At 36.0% G+C, this 18,066-nt stretch overlaps 1 protein-coding gene across 4 annotated transcripts in view; it reads left to right on the forward strand.

The window, feature by feature from the left end:
* Positions 1–18,066, forward strand: part of Hipk (Homeodomain interacting protein kinase) — a 177,567-nt gene that overhangs the window by 20,420 nt on the left and 139,081 nt on the right. For all 4 annotated transcript variants that reach the window (XM_089644645.1, XM_089644647.1, XM_089644648.1 and 1 more), the window contains exon 2: positions 8,297–8,554. In XM_089644645.1, coding sequence (XP_089500771.1) covers positions 8,300–8,554 — 255 coding nt within the window. In that variant the 5' untranslated portion in view covers positions 8,297–8,299. The remainder of the gene's footprint in view (positions 1–8,296; positions 8,555–18,066) is intronic.

Here is an 18,066-nt window from a genome sequence, read left to right on the forward strand (position 1 = left end):
CGGAACGACTCCGGCGCTACGCAGCTCATTCCAGCTACGAATTGACTTTCGATGAATCCACAGTAATTCGAATTGCTCAAGAGCATGTTTTGGGCAATGAAAACAATAAGAGACGCCTTATAACTCTTCTCTGTGACGCCTTTCAGAAGGAGGGAGTAGAAGTGGCTGTTGCCGAAGAAGATGCTGATCGAAAGATCGTCAAGATGGCGTTATCAAAAAGAGCAGATGCCGATCGGGTCGTCATAGTGGGAGAAGATGTCGACCTGCTCGTTCTTCTCAGTGGTTTAGGCGCTGAAGAGACAAACGTCTATCTTCAGAAGAGCACGAAAGGTGAAGCTGGTTGCTGTCACTACTCTACGACCTCCTACAACAACCAGGACTCCCGACAATTACCAGGAACGGTAATATTTACCCACGCGTTTGCCGGGTGCGATACCACCTCAGCACCGTTTGGCCAAGGAAAGATCAAAATCAGCACACTTCTGAGCAAGAGTGAACCACTTGCTGAGCAAGTGGAGGTCTTCCTTCGGCCAGACTCTACCCCACAAGCCGTGAGTGAAGCAGGCATCAAGTGCTTCGTGGCTCTATATGGGAGTGACATCGCGAGGGATACTTTGAATTTCCTGAGGTATAAGACGATTGTCACTTCAACAAACATAAACCTCGCCCGTTTGCCACCGACGGAAGATGCTGCAGGCCACCATGCAGCAAGGTGCTACCTCCAAGTGCAGAAGTGGCGGGGAGTCAACTTGAATCCCACTGAATGGGGGTGGAAGCTGTCTTCTCAAGGACTCACCCCCATCCCCACCACGATGGATCCCGCACCACCTGCCCTTTTGCGAAAAATTTCGTGTAAATGCTATAAACGATGCTCTGGGAGCCGCTCGTGTAGAAAGGTTGGGCTCCACTGCTCAGTCCTCTGTCAGTCATGCGGTGGCAAATTTTGCATTAACGTCCCGGATGTGGAGCTGAAATGCTCGGACGATGAAGATGACCCGACTACAGACTGGGCGCCTCTCCCAGCTACGATAAAAAGAAAGACATGATTTGGCAACCAAGACACAATACCTACATGATTTATATTAGTTTTATTTTTTGTGTACATGTAATTTGTCCTTATAGTAGGTACCATGATGTTTGTACAAGCATTTTGGTATGTAGGTATATAAAACAATGTTTGAAGATGACGTTATTCCCGATAGATGTAATATCTTTTCTTTTTTTCATCAAAAATCTGTTAACTGTTTGATAAATAAAACCATAAAAAGACGTGAGAACAGTTTATTTGCATTTCACCCATAATCCACTTATGACTGTTTTTGGTTATCTGCCATTTTTGAGAGAACCGTTAAGTCTACAGATATTAATCTAGTTTCAAATGAAAGCTAATTAAATTTACAACAACTTTATTTCCTTTAATATTTGACGTGGGATGCGTATTTTAGAAGTTATTTTACAAAATAAGTGACCATTTCGAAAAAATTTCACTTTTTGGAAAAAATTGCCAATTTTTGAAGAACTGTATCTTGAAAACCAATGGCTTTATATAGCTTGCTTTGGTCTCAAATTATAAAAAATTTAGTCTACTTTAAAAGTATGTATACTGACTACACCGGTCAGACCCTTCCTTTACTGAGATATTGAGCAAAAACTGAAAAAAATCCGAAAATTTCCTGGTTTTTTAGGTCCACCGCCGCTCGCACAGCACTTTCGAAGTTGCAAATTTTTTTTTTTAATACTGGTTTAGGTCCTAACAACATATAAAAAATTCAGAATGACTGGACCTTTTGCAAGCACAACCCTATTTTCATGTTTAACTTGACTGGACTACTGGGGCAACTGGGCACAACACATCAAACAAACTCAACTAGGCGCAATTTGGCATGGCTTACTAGGCCAATATGATTTCACCGCTCGGCGTGAGCAGATTGTTCCTTCAGCTCTAATCTCTAAATAGTAGAAAATAAAGTCGCTATCCGCGTCTGTCCGTTTGTGCGCTTAGTTCTTCTAAACTACGCAACAGATTTTGATGGTTTTCACTACCATTTAGATATTTCTTCCGGTAGGTTTATATATACAGGGTGTATCGGCACGTACCCGACAAACTTTAACCAGCTAGTCTTTAGCACATTTGGAGTAAAAAATGTTATAGGCACTTTGTTGTCCGGTAACATTTTTTTAAATAAAAAATGTATTATTCATATTTTCACCACATGTCACCAATGTTTTATCCTTTGTCAAAGTTTGAAAACCCGTCTGGCAATATTTTGTTCGAGTTTCGTTGAATAATGTACGTACGTACCTACGTTGGCGCGCTTTTACAATCACAACGAAATGGCACGGCACCATTCGTTTTTGGGGTATTATGCCGTGTTGCGCTAACTCCTTCTTTAGCCAACGTTTCGGACAGCATTGCAGTGTCCATCATCATTAAATATCATTATTAAATAACACATCTGCCCTGATGATGGACACTGCAATGCTGTCCGAAACGTTGGCTAAAGAAGGAGTTAGCGCAACACGGCATAATACCCCAAAAACAAATAACAAAAATACTTTTGGCCGTGAAAATCTTAAATTATATTCGGCACCATTCGTCTCATTTTTAACTATTATTATTTAGTGTGTATGAAAGAGCGAGGACACTTTTTGACACACTTGCTAATAACAGCTGTTGAACACGAGAAACAATGCAAATGACAGTGACGGAGTGTGGATTTTTTATTTATTTTTTGTTTTTAATGGAAAAAAAATGTTACCCGACAGCAAAGCGCCCATAACATTTTCTACTCCAAATGTGCTGAGGAATAGCTGGTTAAAGTTTGTCGGGTTAGTGCCGATACACCCTTTATATATATTTATTTTATTTTATTTTTATATTCCAGAATGTGGGGGAGGTGAGTGCAATCCCACACATTCCATAAAATATAACTACAATGTTATATACAGAGATTCAACTAAGTACAAATAAAATAAAATATAAAATGTAAGTTTGATAAAGCAAATAAAACATGAGAAAAAGTAAAAGGAAATATATAGAATGGAGAGTGATATCATAAAACATTTACATTTATTGTGATGTCGGAAAATGTCGCTTCTGGGAAATATTGCATGAAACAATCCTAACGGGAAAACGTTTACATTCACATTACAATGCAACTGTTTTATTTGCATACTTAATTTATACTTGTTATTCATGTATTGTGTTAATTAAATGGAACTGTTTTCGTTGGATTTCTCTTCGTTGAATATATGAAATACAATACGGTGAGAAGTTTCGCCCGAGTTTACATTTTGTATTGTCAAATATTTTGGAATATTATACATCCATTTTGCGACATAAACACTGACTTACACTTCTGTCGGTGTTGATCGCACTTCTAGGGATTATATTTTCAGTGTCCATAAGTCAAGTCATAACGTAAAGTTAGGTTTGTAATATATTTATTATTAAAAGCTTCATTACTTGTTAGGGCTAGGGGTATGTATCAATAATCAGAAAACAAATGATCTAGTATCATAATAATACATTATGATAAAATGTTTATACAATTTGTTATTATTCTATTAAGATGTAGCTAGATTTCTACAAATATCTTCATTAATTTCTATTGTTTTTCAGTTCGTATTATATGTTTTGAAATTATTGTAAACTAGTGTAATAGAGATATGTAATAATAAATAAAAAATATTAAAGTCAGACGAGTTGTTTGTTTGCACCTGTACACGCGGAATATGAATACGTAGTTTTGTCGGTATAAAACTCAAGTTTTTCAAGAAAAGCATACAAATACAATTAGTATGAATATAATAATAAAAATCTTAATATATTTGAATGGCTCCTACTATTAGTATAGTCGGAAAATGTTGCTTGTACGGAGAACTTGGCTGGCAGAGAATCGAACCAATAATTTAAATGATCCAAAAATAATAATTTTAATTAAATGACATAGTAATTATATGAATGCATTTTAGCTTTGTCTATCACAGATTACATTGACATTGTTACTTCTGTCCCCTCGGTGCATTTACAGCAATACATCTGTCTGTCTCCTCTCATCTCGTCTCATCTACATCGGCATCTAGCCAATCCTGAGGGAACACCAATTGGACGGGGTAAACTTCGGTAATCAGAGACAAATAGCCAATTGGTCCAAATTGGGATGCTGGGGCCATTCGACTACTTTGCCTGTTGCGCTTAATGCTGTCAGATGTTGTTCGCTGGTATCAACCTCGTGTAGTTAGCATCTTGTATTAATCTCCCGTGGATGCGAATTGATAGTGATGAGATTTTATAATAAAAACATCGTTTTTTTGGATTACCGACAGGTGATAGCGACTTGCTGCTAATGGTGTGTTAATTGAATTCGGTTGCATTTACATGTTTTTGTCGATATATTTAACGTTTTAATAATTAGATTCTTACACGCCGGTTCATCGTTGGTGTGGTAAAGCCGGCCTTGAGCCTGGTTTAAAACCGCTTTAACCAAACAACGCCACGGTAATAAGTGAAGTTTTTCACTGTTCTGACCTTATGTACCGCGTACAGAATATGATTAAATACTTATAATCCAAATATTTCATACCTTTTCAAAACTCGTGTCGCCCCGATGAATCGCTTAGTGTGTTTGGTGAAAGCGACTTGATGGCAATAGAAATGTTGATGTTGTATAAATATATCGATAATGTGCATTATACTATCGCCGGGTCAACATAACACAAGTTAAATTATTATTTTACTATCTAGTTGGACTTGAGTTAACTAAAGATACGGTTGTACTATCGCCGGTTAGTTGAAAGTTAATTATTTACATGGAAAGGAAGAGATCAATATTTGTGCATGTGATGGTACATGGTATTGTTGATGTGTTTAACCTCGTGTTGACCCCTCTTGGTCGACTTGAGATTGTCATAACACGGCTGTGCCGACACTAAAGCCTCGCACAGCTGTATATTGCAATGTGTCGCGTGTTTTCGAGCTAGAGCTGGTGCAGTGCATAGTAATAATATTAAAAAACTTAGTACCTTCTTAACTTAGTATAAATTTGTACTCAATAATATTAAGGCGATGCACTACGTAGTAATGCAAAATCATGTGTTTTTGGTTTGAAAATTTGGTCGCCTATTACTAGGCGACCAATTTCAGATGCTTTAATTAAATACTGCAAGTAGAATACCTCTTGGCCTTTGAAATAATCGTGTATTTTTTAGACAAACCTTTTTAAAAGCCCAGAAAAAATAATGTATAAGGCCTATGAAAACTGCTTTAAAGTTCAAAATCTCTTACTTATGAACCCATTTTTAGTTATGATTTTATTGTATAATGTGGCAAATTAAGTTATTTATAAAATATTCGGAAAAAAATAAATATTTATTACACGACGTAGTGCAACGCCTTAAATAATTTAGTTTTCGTAAATCTCGCATGTCACACAAGATTCAAGTTGGGTCAAGCAATACAAACTTAAGATTGTGTGTATTGGTGAATACGTATTTACTTTCGACGTTGATGTTATTGCCAAGCGTCGATTAGGAACAGCATTTTGTCTTGCTTACGCCAATTTATTGTTATTGGGGAGACAGTAACAACCAGTGAATATATGTATATTAAGTATTACTAGTTAAGTTTCTTTTCTAAAATAGATGAACAAGTTTTAAACATGATGTATGCAAGAAATGCATCTGTGTGAGATGTGAGTACCTACTGTGTTCGACTCGACTCTCATTACTCACTACGATACCTATTCCATGATTATTTTTCAAGAAAGACAAACGTTCCCAGATTACGAATAACCTGGCAATATTTGATTTTGAAAATGTTGATTGTGCTACGATGGAGGACTTGATTGAACCCGCGACGCCTTGGACCATTCTGTCACTAACCGTTCTTGATTTTTTATCGTATATTGCTATTCAATGAGAAATAAAGTAAATAATAAAATTGAAAGCTAAGATTTGCGGTCGTAATGTTGTTTAGCATTCGATTATCGGCAATAACTATGTGAAAGTCGTCTCTATTTTTTATACGCCTTATCGTTTTTCGATTATCGATTATTTAACCAGGCTGAACTAGAATGGTCCATAACCATCGATGTACATTGATGTATTATATTTAGATGCGACATGAAGCGAAAAAAAAGATTCCACTTTTTTACCTCCAACTCTCCGAACGCTCTAACTAAAACTAAGTGGAATAAGTATCGACGAGATATTAGAACGCAGTAGCGCCTCATTTCGACGTATCAAGATTTATTGTGATATGTTATTTTAAGTGCCTACGTAATTACGTAAGACTATCAGTTTATTTGTTTAATGATTATGACAAATTGTGATCGGCATAACAACATGTTCAATGTGTTCGACAGCTTATCGCATTTTGATCAAAAGCTAAAACCGGCCGAGTGTCTACCAGTGACCCTTCAAATGTTTTAAAAATGGCGCTTATCGCCGATTTGAAACACTCCAACCTAAATCCGTTGAATATCGACTGCGAATACCGCCGTAATTCAATTATTCACCTAAAGAAATCGCCCCAGGGCGCTAATAACACGTTTCGTTTACAATAGAATTATGGCTTTCGAGCATGACTTTTTCACGTGACATTTACATTCGGGGAACCGGTAACATTTACCGCACAGTATTCTACCTAGTATTATCTGCAAATGTGACTGCACACGGAATCCGCGGTTTATTTTATCGCGTTTTGAGGAAAAAGTTAAATGTCAAACATTTGATGCCATAAAAATTTGGTGCGGTTTTTTGAGAGAACGCTACCAAAACTGGTCTACTGTTTAAAATTTGTAACCTTCTCTATATTATAATTTACACTGTTGCTGGGACAAAAGGCAGACCAGGAATGCGGTTGGCGTGCCTGGTTTTTGAATCACGGTGCTAAATCACCTTCCCGTTCTGCTCCAACTTTCTTCCACGTAGTCTATCCACGTGTTCCCTGGTATAACCAATAGCGGTTCTTCCCTTGGGTCAATTGGTTTTTGACCCCCCAAAATTATAAGACAACAATAATAGTAAATTATGTGCATAAAAACAACTGGTCTTATTCTTAATTTATTTGAAATGTACGAATGTACCGCGAAACAGCAGAGCGGCGAGCGGCGGCGCGAGTGACGAGCAGTAGCTTTTATTCAGAAGTCCACACGATTCGCTGGGTCAATTTAGAGAATGTCCCAAAGTTGGCATCTTCTGTCTCAATGCGCGCCGTAGAATAAACGAGATGGCATTATGTCTTTCGTCGAAGTAAAAAATAGGTATCGAAGAAAGCATAGGGACGCTTAGGGAGACAGCACGATGAATATTATATGTTTTAAAGAGATGGTGACATAAACATATGTCGGTTTTTCATTTTACACGCTTTTCGTGTGTGGAAAATTGGTTGTTTTTCAATTGCTTCGCACCCAGTATATTTGGATACTGCGGACGGCGTTTCAAACTCTTATTTTATTTACTTTAATGTTGTGCCGAAGTACAGTAAGTTTAATGAAGTACATGGATTGTGTAGTTATTTCCAATTTACTATATTAACATAATATGTATTTAGAGTCGCGGACTTACAAATTGATATATATATATATATACTATCGGCACGTACCCGACAAACTTTAACCAGCTATTCCTTAGCATATTTGGAGTAAAAAATCTTATGTGCACTTTGCTGTCCGGTAACGTTTTTTTTAATAAAAAATTTACTATTCATTTTTTCACCACATGTCACCACTGTTTTATCCTTTGTCAAAGTTTGAAAACCCATCTGGCAATATTTTATTCCAATTCCGTTGAATAATGCACGTGTGTACGTATATTGGCGCACTTTTACAATCACAACGAAATGGCACGGCACCATTCGTCTCATTTTTAACTATTATTATTTAGTGTGTGCGAAAGAGCGAAGACGCTTTTCGACATACTTGCTTATAACAGCTGTTGAACACGAAAAGCAATTCCAATGACAGTGATGTAGTGTGGAAATTTATTTTTTTTTGTTTTTAATTGAAAAAAAAATGCTACCGGACAGCAAAGTGCCCATAACATTTTTTACTCCAAATGTGCTAAGGAATAGCTGGTTAAAATTTGTCAGGTTAGTGCCGATACACCCTGTATATATAATAATGTACGGGCATTTTTTTCAAATGACCTACCACGCCTGGATCCCTAGAGCTCTGGTTCTAACGATTCATTCGGTCTGTAAGATCCATTTTCTAGCGTAGGTCCAAAGATTTTTTTCGTTTTTCTACTTGTTGAAGAGTGATTAGTGTTAATGAGTGTGTGTTTTTGTGTTTAGGGAATGCATGACATGTTCAGTGACCATCGGTCGTCATACCGCCAAGTGGACGTCGCGCCCCGCAGCCCCCCGCGCCCCTCGCCGCCGCCGAGCGCCCGCAGCCCTTGCAGTCCGCGCCAGCGCACCCAACAGCAGCCGTGCGCCGCCCAGTCAGCAGTGCAGCACCAGGTCGGGGGCAAGCGCCGGAGACAGGAGCCTTTACCTGTGTCTTTAGGTGCAGCGCACGCTAGCCCGTGCCAGCCGGAGCGGGGACATAAGGTAAGAACCTTCCTTTTTATATAATTTTGTCCGATTTCACAGAAATGCGAATATTCCCGCGTGTATCTACGTGATTGACACCATTGATAAGATTGATAATTGATAGAATGTACTGTCGTCGACAACGAGTCTATCTGCCGTGTTTCAGCTCGATCGGATTTCGGGAAGTGGGTTAATTTCCGCTTCCAAGATTTGCATTAATTCATTATCAGAAACAAAAATTAAATTCAAATACGAGTAGATGTATGTAAAAACAACAAACCTAAATTTACTAAAGTTAGCAAGATTCTTTCTTATAGGTAAGACACTTCTCGTGTAGGTACTCTATTTTGCGTGATTGCCAATCTAGTTTTCGTAAGTGGTTGGTCCACAGCTGTCTTTACTTCCTCTCGTCTCTCGTCGCCTCTCCTTTCTTTTGGCTATCTCCTCTTCTCTTGATCGGGTCAGTGTTGCATAACACGACTTGCTAAATTGCTGAGCACGTGCCTTGGCCAAGAAGTTTTGAATACTAATTTTCGTACTGAGCGGAACGGAAGAAAGTGGTTGATTGTATAGTTTAATATAGATAGGCGCTTCAATTGAATTTTAAATTGTGCATTTTACCAGATGTAAACTTCTGTTCTATGAAATACAAACAGAAATCTAAAATATGCGATTTCGAACCAGATGGCTTTGGATCTATCGCTAGAGGCGCTGTCAGTGACTTCTTTTGGTGTTCTCTCCTATCGGAAATTGGCTATCACCAAGGCAAACTATGGCTTTGGATCTGTCGCTAGAGGCGCTGTCAGTGACTTCTTTTGGTGTTCTAGGAAATTGGCTATCACCAAGGCACACTACACCCTGTAGGTTTCTGCCCGGAACGACTCATTTCATTCGAAGTGATTTAGGTTACGAAACTATTATATTGGGGTAGCTGGAAGAAATAGGATGTAACCTATAAGTTATACCCTTTGTACTCTTTTTGTACAATAAATATTTTTTGAATTTGAATTGGTGCCGCGTCGCCCATCAATGTTCCCCAGGATTATCTCTCGGATTTTCTAGGGTTAACGGAAAGCCCTCGCATTCGGGTACACGAGAAAAATAATCCGGTAAAAAAGTGACAGCATGCGACTTCCTTATAAAACATTAGTCATTCATTATATATCGAAAACACCTGTTCTTTTCCTAATATATATCATGACGGAATGCGACAATATCAGTATTTGTATACACTTGTTCCGCCATCCTCATAAAACATTGGCTTTTGACTGATACTTTGTTAGGAACTCTTTCAATTCATTCGTTGTAGGCCTGCAGAGTCATTTTCAAGAGGAAAACGAACAATTTAAAAAGGTTTAAAGATTTCAATGAACTACCGACAGATGTTAAGAGGAACCAAAAATGTGTATATTCTTAACGTTCGATTTCAAGCAAAAAAATGGTTTTTATTTATTTTCTAAATAATTTTGTAAGAAAGCAAAAAAGTTTAGTAGTAAAATATTTATATTTTTTATTGAGTAATTTATTAATTTATTTGTATTCTACTCAAGCGAAGCGATAGGAAAACCTTCAATTTATCTATCGACCGGTCGGTGGCCGAGTTGACATCGCGTTTGGGGGTCCCACCCAGGCGTAGTGTGTTCAATTCCTCGGCTGGCTAAGTCCTCCATCACAACACAAGCAACATTTTCAGCTTACTGTGGTGGTAGTAGGAGATTTTAAAATATTGTCAGGTTATTCGTAACCTGGGAATGTTTGACTTTTTTTTAAAACAAAAAAAAATCTAATGCATATTTTTTTATGTAAATAATACACTAATTCCTTATAAAGATTAATCAAAATAGTGATTTAGCATTAAACTTCGCCTTAAAGAAGCTAAAAGCCTTGCTGCTTGTCGTGGGTTATGCCTAAATGCTATAAAGAATAAGTTTTAGATGTATTGTAAAGTGTGCCTGAATGTCACAGAAATAAGTTTTAAGTAGTTATTAAACGTTTATACTAGATATAAAAATGTAACTTTTTATAACTAAATAAAACACGGATACGACAGAAAAAATTTACCACATTTTTAATAAATTAACAGTATTTCATATGTGTAAGTTTTCTCCGTGTAGACCCGTGGGACCCGGGAGCGAGGAAGGCAAGACTTGGCCGAGATGTTTTAGAACTTGCAGTAGATAGGCTAGCTTTAAAACTGGCAGGTAAGCTAGCCCTCGTGTAATCGACCTTTCTGTATCTAGTTTCTGTTAGGTATGCGGTGCCGTATCGAGAACGGACTGCGCCCCGACTTGGCCGGCCCAACCTGCTGCAGAAGAATTGGCTCGCTGCCGCCGCGCGTGCTAGGTATGTCTTCTATTTGCGTGTTCTCGAGGAATTCGACAGTTTGAGTTTGAAGCCGGAGGTCCCGCTCGCTTCCACCCAACTAAGCGCGCTTGTAGACTGCAGCCGGTCACCGGTCTTTTTTTTTCGGCCGGTGCTGATTTGTATGACAAAAAAAAGAGGGTGGTACACCTCCATCGGCACCGGCCCGGGACAGTCCCGGGAAGGAGCATAGGAGGCTTTCAAAAATCAACTGTTGCGCTTTGACAAAATGGCAATTAATTTGTTAACATTATTGCTTAAAAATACAAAATCCTATTCAAAATAATAAAGTTGCATTATTTGTTGATAACTTGTTAAAAAATATTTGGTAATAAATTATAACAGTAGTACAATACATATACAAAAGAATTAATATAAATGGTCTCCGCTTTGCTAAAATTAATTTATACATAGTTTGCAATACGGTTGGTTTATTCTTGTGAAATCTACACCAGTTAAAGTATTACCTATTTTACAAATACATTGCATTTAACAAAATAATATATTAACAAATGAACATGTATTACATTTATATAATTATATACAAATTTCGACTACCATTTATACGGACATGTGTTTAGTATGGTAGTCGAAAAGCATGTAAAAAACTGTATAGAAATATATTTTATGAATAAAGAAAAAAAATAATAGTAATAATAATAATTTTAGCAAAACGGATACCATTTTATATATGATCTCCTTTATGGCTTACATTAGTTTATTTGTAGATATTTTCTCATCTGAAGGGTTCGATCTTCTAATGCACGTAGTTTTTTTTCTGTTAGAAATAACATTGAATCTGCCATCGTTGTGTTCGAATTTGGGCACGAACTTTGGACAATATGATATCTTTTGCGAAAACCGCTCGACAGCCGGTGCATCGTGCCACCTCCTTGAAATAACAGGCCAGATGCCCCCATGTAATGCTTTCGCAGTCTGCCAGCGGGTTAAACCAAATCTAAATCCTACATTGTTCCGTCTCGCGGCTCGATTGTGTTTAGAGCGGGAAGTAAAAGCCCGGGCAAGGTCGTCTGCTGTTTCGTCATTATGCCTAGCATTTGGAAGGTGTTGAGCTGCATTCAGACGGGAGTAAAAAAACTCTTTCGCGAGGAACATTTTTCTTAGCCGCATTTAGAGGTAGACACAAAATCACAATACCCGGGAGACTTTTTCGGCCAGTGGCAACTACATAAAATAAAATTATTGATCATGGTTCTATTTCACTGCAGTCTGACTGCGGCTTTATTATTTGGGTATTGTCATGTAATTGTCATGCTTTCTTAGAACAATGTTTGTGAGATTACCTTACGTTTTGTCAAATGACCCTACAGATGCTAAACATGGATTTAACAAACGTATCTGGAATCAGATGTCGCGGTCTGTGACATTGATTCAAGCCTGTGACAGATTACGCCATAAGCGCGTTTTTTGTTGCTTGGCCTATTTTAGCATATCGCTCGCCATACATTCCTATTGGTGGTGTATAGCGAGCGATATGCTGAAATAGGCCAAGCCATGACGCGTATAGCGTAATGTGTCGCCTACCTCAGAGTTGTGGGTAAGCCTGGCGAGAATGAAAAATAAAAACTGGTTTTTATCTAATTTACTAACGTGTTATACTTATGTTTGCTAGTACCTTGCAAAATCTGTATAAATATAAATTTTAATATTCGTTTGTTTAAAATCTTAAATCTTTGAAAGCTCTTCACAGATTGGTTTGAAATTTTGACACAACATTGCATTCGAATACGCGTGAGTTTTTTTTTATACCTATATTATTTAGATGTCATCTGTGTTAGGAAAAAATATGTTTTTTTTTTTTTTTTTTTTTTTTTTTTTTTTTTTTTTTTTTTTTTTTTTTTTTTTTTTTTTTTTTTTTTTTTTTTTTTTTTTTTTTTTTTTTTTTTTTTAACAGCGCCATCTGTTGGATGTAAAAGCAACATGCGCTATTATTTCTCTATCTGCACAGACAGATTGAGCCAAAGCAGCGCGTGGCGGGGACACGCTAGTTTTATAATAATTATTATTAACAAGCAGATACAGGCAGTGCACACCAGCGAATAAAGAATAACACAAGAAGTGCCTTGTGGGCGTGTTTCTCGATCCAAATATATTCCTAATCGATGCTTAAATTTCCAATACAAAACTGTGTTTACAAAATTCAAATAGGATGGACATCTATTCTGTCAGGCGAGTGTAAGTGAGACGGAGCGCTGGGCTATTGGGCAAAATCCGTTTCCATTCAAATTTGTATGGTATTCGATTTTTTTTCGTTTCACTATGACTTTTCCAATTTTTGGAATATTTAGAACATATATTGAAAACATTAGGTTTAATTCTTTGTCATTTATGAAATCGATGGCAAAATAATACACTTAACAATTTAGATTATTTTACTCATATTATAAATTTGGATCCACTTCAATACCTTCCTCTCTACTAGATTATAATATGTCTCCCTACGGCATTACGGCATATGTACAGGTAAACCATTATAAAAAAGACCATTGTTTATTTAGTGGTGTAATTGACAGATAAAAAAAAGGTTTAACTAACTAATTACGCTGATTCCCAGCACAGGTAGGTAGAGAAGACGGACCGCCAAACACACTCATTTTCTCATTCAATAGTTTAATTTAATAATAATTTTGTTTTTGTTAGGAAGCTCATCGTGTTATTTAATTAAGTTATTATTATCCAGTCAAGGTAGTTTTAAGAGTTATTCATACATGGCGATACTTGACAGAGATATCATGTCGGTTGTACCTGAAAGGTTCCGAGAGCAGTCGAGGATAGCCGATACCTAGGCAGGGAGCTCACTTAGAGTTGCGGTTCCCGTTAGAATATCTCATAGCCTCTGATAGAACGATCGTATGTCCTGATAGATATTTACTGTAATTATCTACGATAATAAAGCACTTATTGAATGCTCCCGATTACAGGACATTACTTACACAGTACTGTACATTACACAAGCTGAAGAATGAAACAAAAATACATAAAAATAACAGTGTCGAATTGAATCTCGAGTCTAAATTTAAACGGGATTGATAAACGCCCCCACGCACAAAAATCAACTCACACCAACATCAAGCCACTTTACAATCAAGACATCCACAACCACAATACTCGAAATAACAATAAAATCCGCATTCCTCAAACACACACTACAAAATATGGGTTAAAATCACTGAACTATATTTTGCCTATACACTATATAATTCGCTTCCAAATATGTACAAACACATCCACCATAATAAAAAATTGCAAAGCAATGCTTTAAAAGAATATTTTTTAACTACATTTAAAAATGAAAATATGTAACTGTGTTGTCATTTCTTGTTGTATCTTATCCATGTTTTTTTTTCTTTCTGTACTTGTTTTCTATTGTTGTTTGTTCTACTCAACGTGTCATTATTTTAATTTTTATGCTGTATTGATGTGAAACTTATATTTGATATCAAAATACCGTTGTAAAATTGTACCTACTACCTCCTACATATGAATTGTAAGTTCCTCCTGTCCTAAAATGAGTTCTGTAACTCATCGGGATTGCTCTAGCAAGAAATAAACACAATAAAAAAGTATATTTGGGCATTTGCGAGGTAAGAAGGGACTGCGGGCGGGTGTTCCAAACTAATTAGATTTTTTTTAAATAATTTCGATGCTATCGGTGTGCACAAGTACAATCAAGCGTAACCTATTTAAAATGATTTGTCTGTAAGTTAGGTCATTACGAATCCCATTATTACATGTTACTGAACTGTTTTTGATAGCAATCGTATCTCACTGCCTTATCAGATTCTTTCATAATAATAACGATAGTCAATACTGCCGCTAGAAAATGTTTATAATTATGATTTAATAGCTTCAAGTAATGAGTGATAGAATGCCGCAGTCGCTAGCGTAAAGTTGTCAATGGAAGTAATGGACGTTTTAAACGAGGATTATTTTCATACCGATCTCAATTGGAAATTTTACCGGGACCCATATGAAAAATCTTTGCTTTATACCATAATTATTAATATTATTTGTTTATTATCAAAAACATAACAGAAATATAAACTTACATACAATTATGTCGTGTGTAGGTTTTCATGTGTTGTCAATATTGCAATTTATGTCATGTGTAGGTTTTCTTTAAAGCTAAAATGCATTTTTACAATTCGATAATAAGAACTGAAATAAAGAGAGAATAATATAATATATTTAAGTTGGACATAACCTGCCTCACTAGGCGAAGATGTATTGAGGCAGATTTTTTAGTTAATAATATTAAATTTGAATTATTTTCGTACTTACGATTTCATACAGATAGTTGCCATTAGAAATAATGCTTTAGGATGGTACTAAATCGTCAAAAAATGGACACCTTGAACATAACAAAAGTCATTTCGAGGATATTGAACAACTGTCGTTTAAATTTCCAAATAGTAAAATCACCATCATCGGTGATTACAATTTACCAAAAATCAACTGGGGTACCCGCGACAATTCTACATTATCTCAAAACTCTAGCTTAACTGACACAGAAAAAGAAATAGTTGAATTATGTGATTTCCTTAACCTAGTTCAATTAAACAATGTAAAAAATGACAATAATAGATTACTAGATCTTGTTCTTTGTACCAACTTGTCAACTGCGGTTGAAAAGTCACTCGATTCAGTTCTTCCCCCTGATTCTCATCACCCACCTTTAGATATTACTGTATTATGTAACCCTATAAAATGCCAAATTAAAAACCAGACACAATATCCTAACTTTAATAAAGCCAATTATGTTGCAATACGCGATTATCTATATAACACTGACTGGTCTATACTAGAAGGAGGTAATCTCGATGAGAATATTAAAGCCTTTTACGATCATCTATATAAAACCATAGAAAACTTTGTCCCAATTAGTTATAAACTATCTTCAAATTTCCCTCGCTGGTTTAGCAAGGACCTCATTAACATAGTAATTGAGAAGAAAAAAGCGCATAAAATTTACAAAGAAACAACAAATCTTTCTGATTTTATAATTTTCAGCAAGCTGCGAAAAGATTGTAATAAATTATCAAACATTTGTTATAATAATTACATTAAGAATGTGGAATTTTCGATTGGTAACAATGTAAAACATTTTTTCAACTATTGTAAAGCTCAAAATAACAACAACCTTGGCATACCTGAAACTATGCACTATAAACTGAAAACTTCCTGTAAAATCAAAGATATTGTCAATTTGTTTGCAGATTTTTTTAAGGATGTATATGAAACAGATATCCCTGATGAAGACATTCCAAACTTTGAGTCCGATATAAATTTACAACTATCTCAGATACATATTGAGATTAAAGAAATTGCAGCATGTATCAAACTACTGGAACCTAAATCGTGCTCAGGGCCAGATAAAATTCCCCCCGTATTTCTAAAAAACTGTGGGAGTAGTGTCTCTTACCCTCTGTACCTACTATTTAATCAATCACTTTTAACAGGCAAGTTCCCACAAATATGGAAAAATAGCTTTCTCACTCCTATATTTAAAAGCGGAGACAAGTCTTTAGTTTAAAATTACAGACCAATATGTATACAATCGTCAATACCAAAAATTTTTGAAAAGTTAATTCTCCAAAAAATATGTTCTTGCATAAAATTTAATATCTCATCATTTCAACATGGTTATCTCTGGACGATCTACCTTAACTAACCTTACACTGTATGAACATTTTATCTCTGGTGCTCTTGCTAATAGAGAACAAGTTGATTCAATTTACACGGATTTTAGTAAAGCCTTTGATAAGGTTTGCATTAAAATTCTTATAAATAAATTGTCTAAATTAGGAATAAGTGGTAATTTATTATGTTGGATTAAGAATTATTTATCAAAACGTGTACTAACTGTCTGTATTAAAGAACACTTATCTTACGAATTTGAAGCCACTAGTGGTGTGCCTCAGGGTTCGCACCTTGGTCCAATATTGTTTATACTATTCATAAACGATGTCACTTCCATATTCACTGATGTTAACATATTATTATTTGCTGATGACATGAAAATATATAAAATCATAAAAAATATATACGACTGCTTGTCCCTCCAATCCAATTTTATAAAATTCGTAGAATGGTGTACCATTAACAAACTTACACTTAACATAAAAAAATGTCAAATCGTGAGTTTCTTTAGAATTAAAAACCCTATCAAATATAGTTACTCTTTTAACAATCACAGTTTATTGTCAGTACCTGTAATAAGGGACCTTGGAATAACCTTCGACTCTAAACTACTATTTACCAATCACATTGATATAATAACGGGTAAAGCAATGAAAATTCTGGGCTTCATTGTAAGAATTTGTAAAGATTTTAAAAATATCCAAACATTTAAAATACTATATACAACTCTGGTTAGGAGTCATTTAGAATACAATTCCCCCATATGGAACCCTTTCTACAAAAGCCATGCAAACTCCATTGAAAGAATCCAACGCAAATTTCTCAGATCAATTAATTTCAAATTAGGTATTCCCGCGGTTGACATAAACTATGAATCTTTATTACAAAAAATGAGACTCTTATCGTTAAAAGATAGAAGAATACTCAATGATCTTATTTTTTTATTTAAAATAAACAATAACTGGTTTGACTCCCCTGAATTGGTCTCATTAATAAATTACCATGTACCTAGTAGACCGACTCGACTCAAAACACCTTTCCACTGTGACAATACTATGACGAACGCAGAACAAAACTCAACCATAAATCGCTTGCATATTTTAGGCAATGAATATGCTAATATTGATCACGCTGCCGGTAATCTGTCTTCATACAAAAGATGCGTTAAACTAAATTTGTTTGCTAGTACCACGTAAATACATCATGTAAACATAATATGCCTACCAGTACTTCTAAAACTATTAATGCACTTGAAATCATAAGTACTTGTAAAATTTATCATATCGGTTAACATAATCCAGGATTTATTACTTTTTATATTTAAATCATTGTCGGTACCTTGAGATAGGTATCATAAGCTCGGTCCAGACATGTTCTTTTGTCCGTACCGTACCTCCGTTTCGTACCAGCGTCGCGATCAAGAACGCTAGTTTGGACGCCCGTTCGGTACGGTACGGTGGTACGGCATCTCGATACGGATAGAGGTACGCTCCGATCCATCGCGAGTC

The sequence above is a fragment of the Hesperophylax consimilis genome, chromosome 21 (assembly GCF_061612785.1).
Source record: "Hesperophylax consimilis isolate HC1 chromosome 21, BYU_Hcon_1.0, whole genome shotgun sequence".
Taxonomy (NCBI): Eukaryota; Metazoa; Arthropoda; class Insecta; order Trichoptera; family Limnephilidae; genus Hesperophylax; species Hesperophylax consimilis.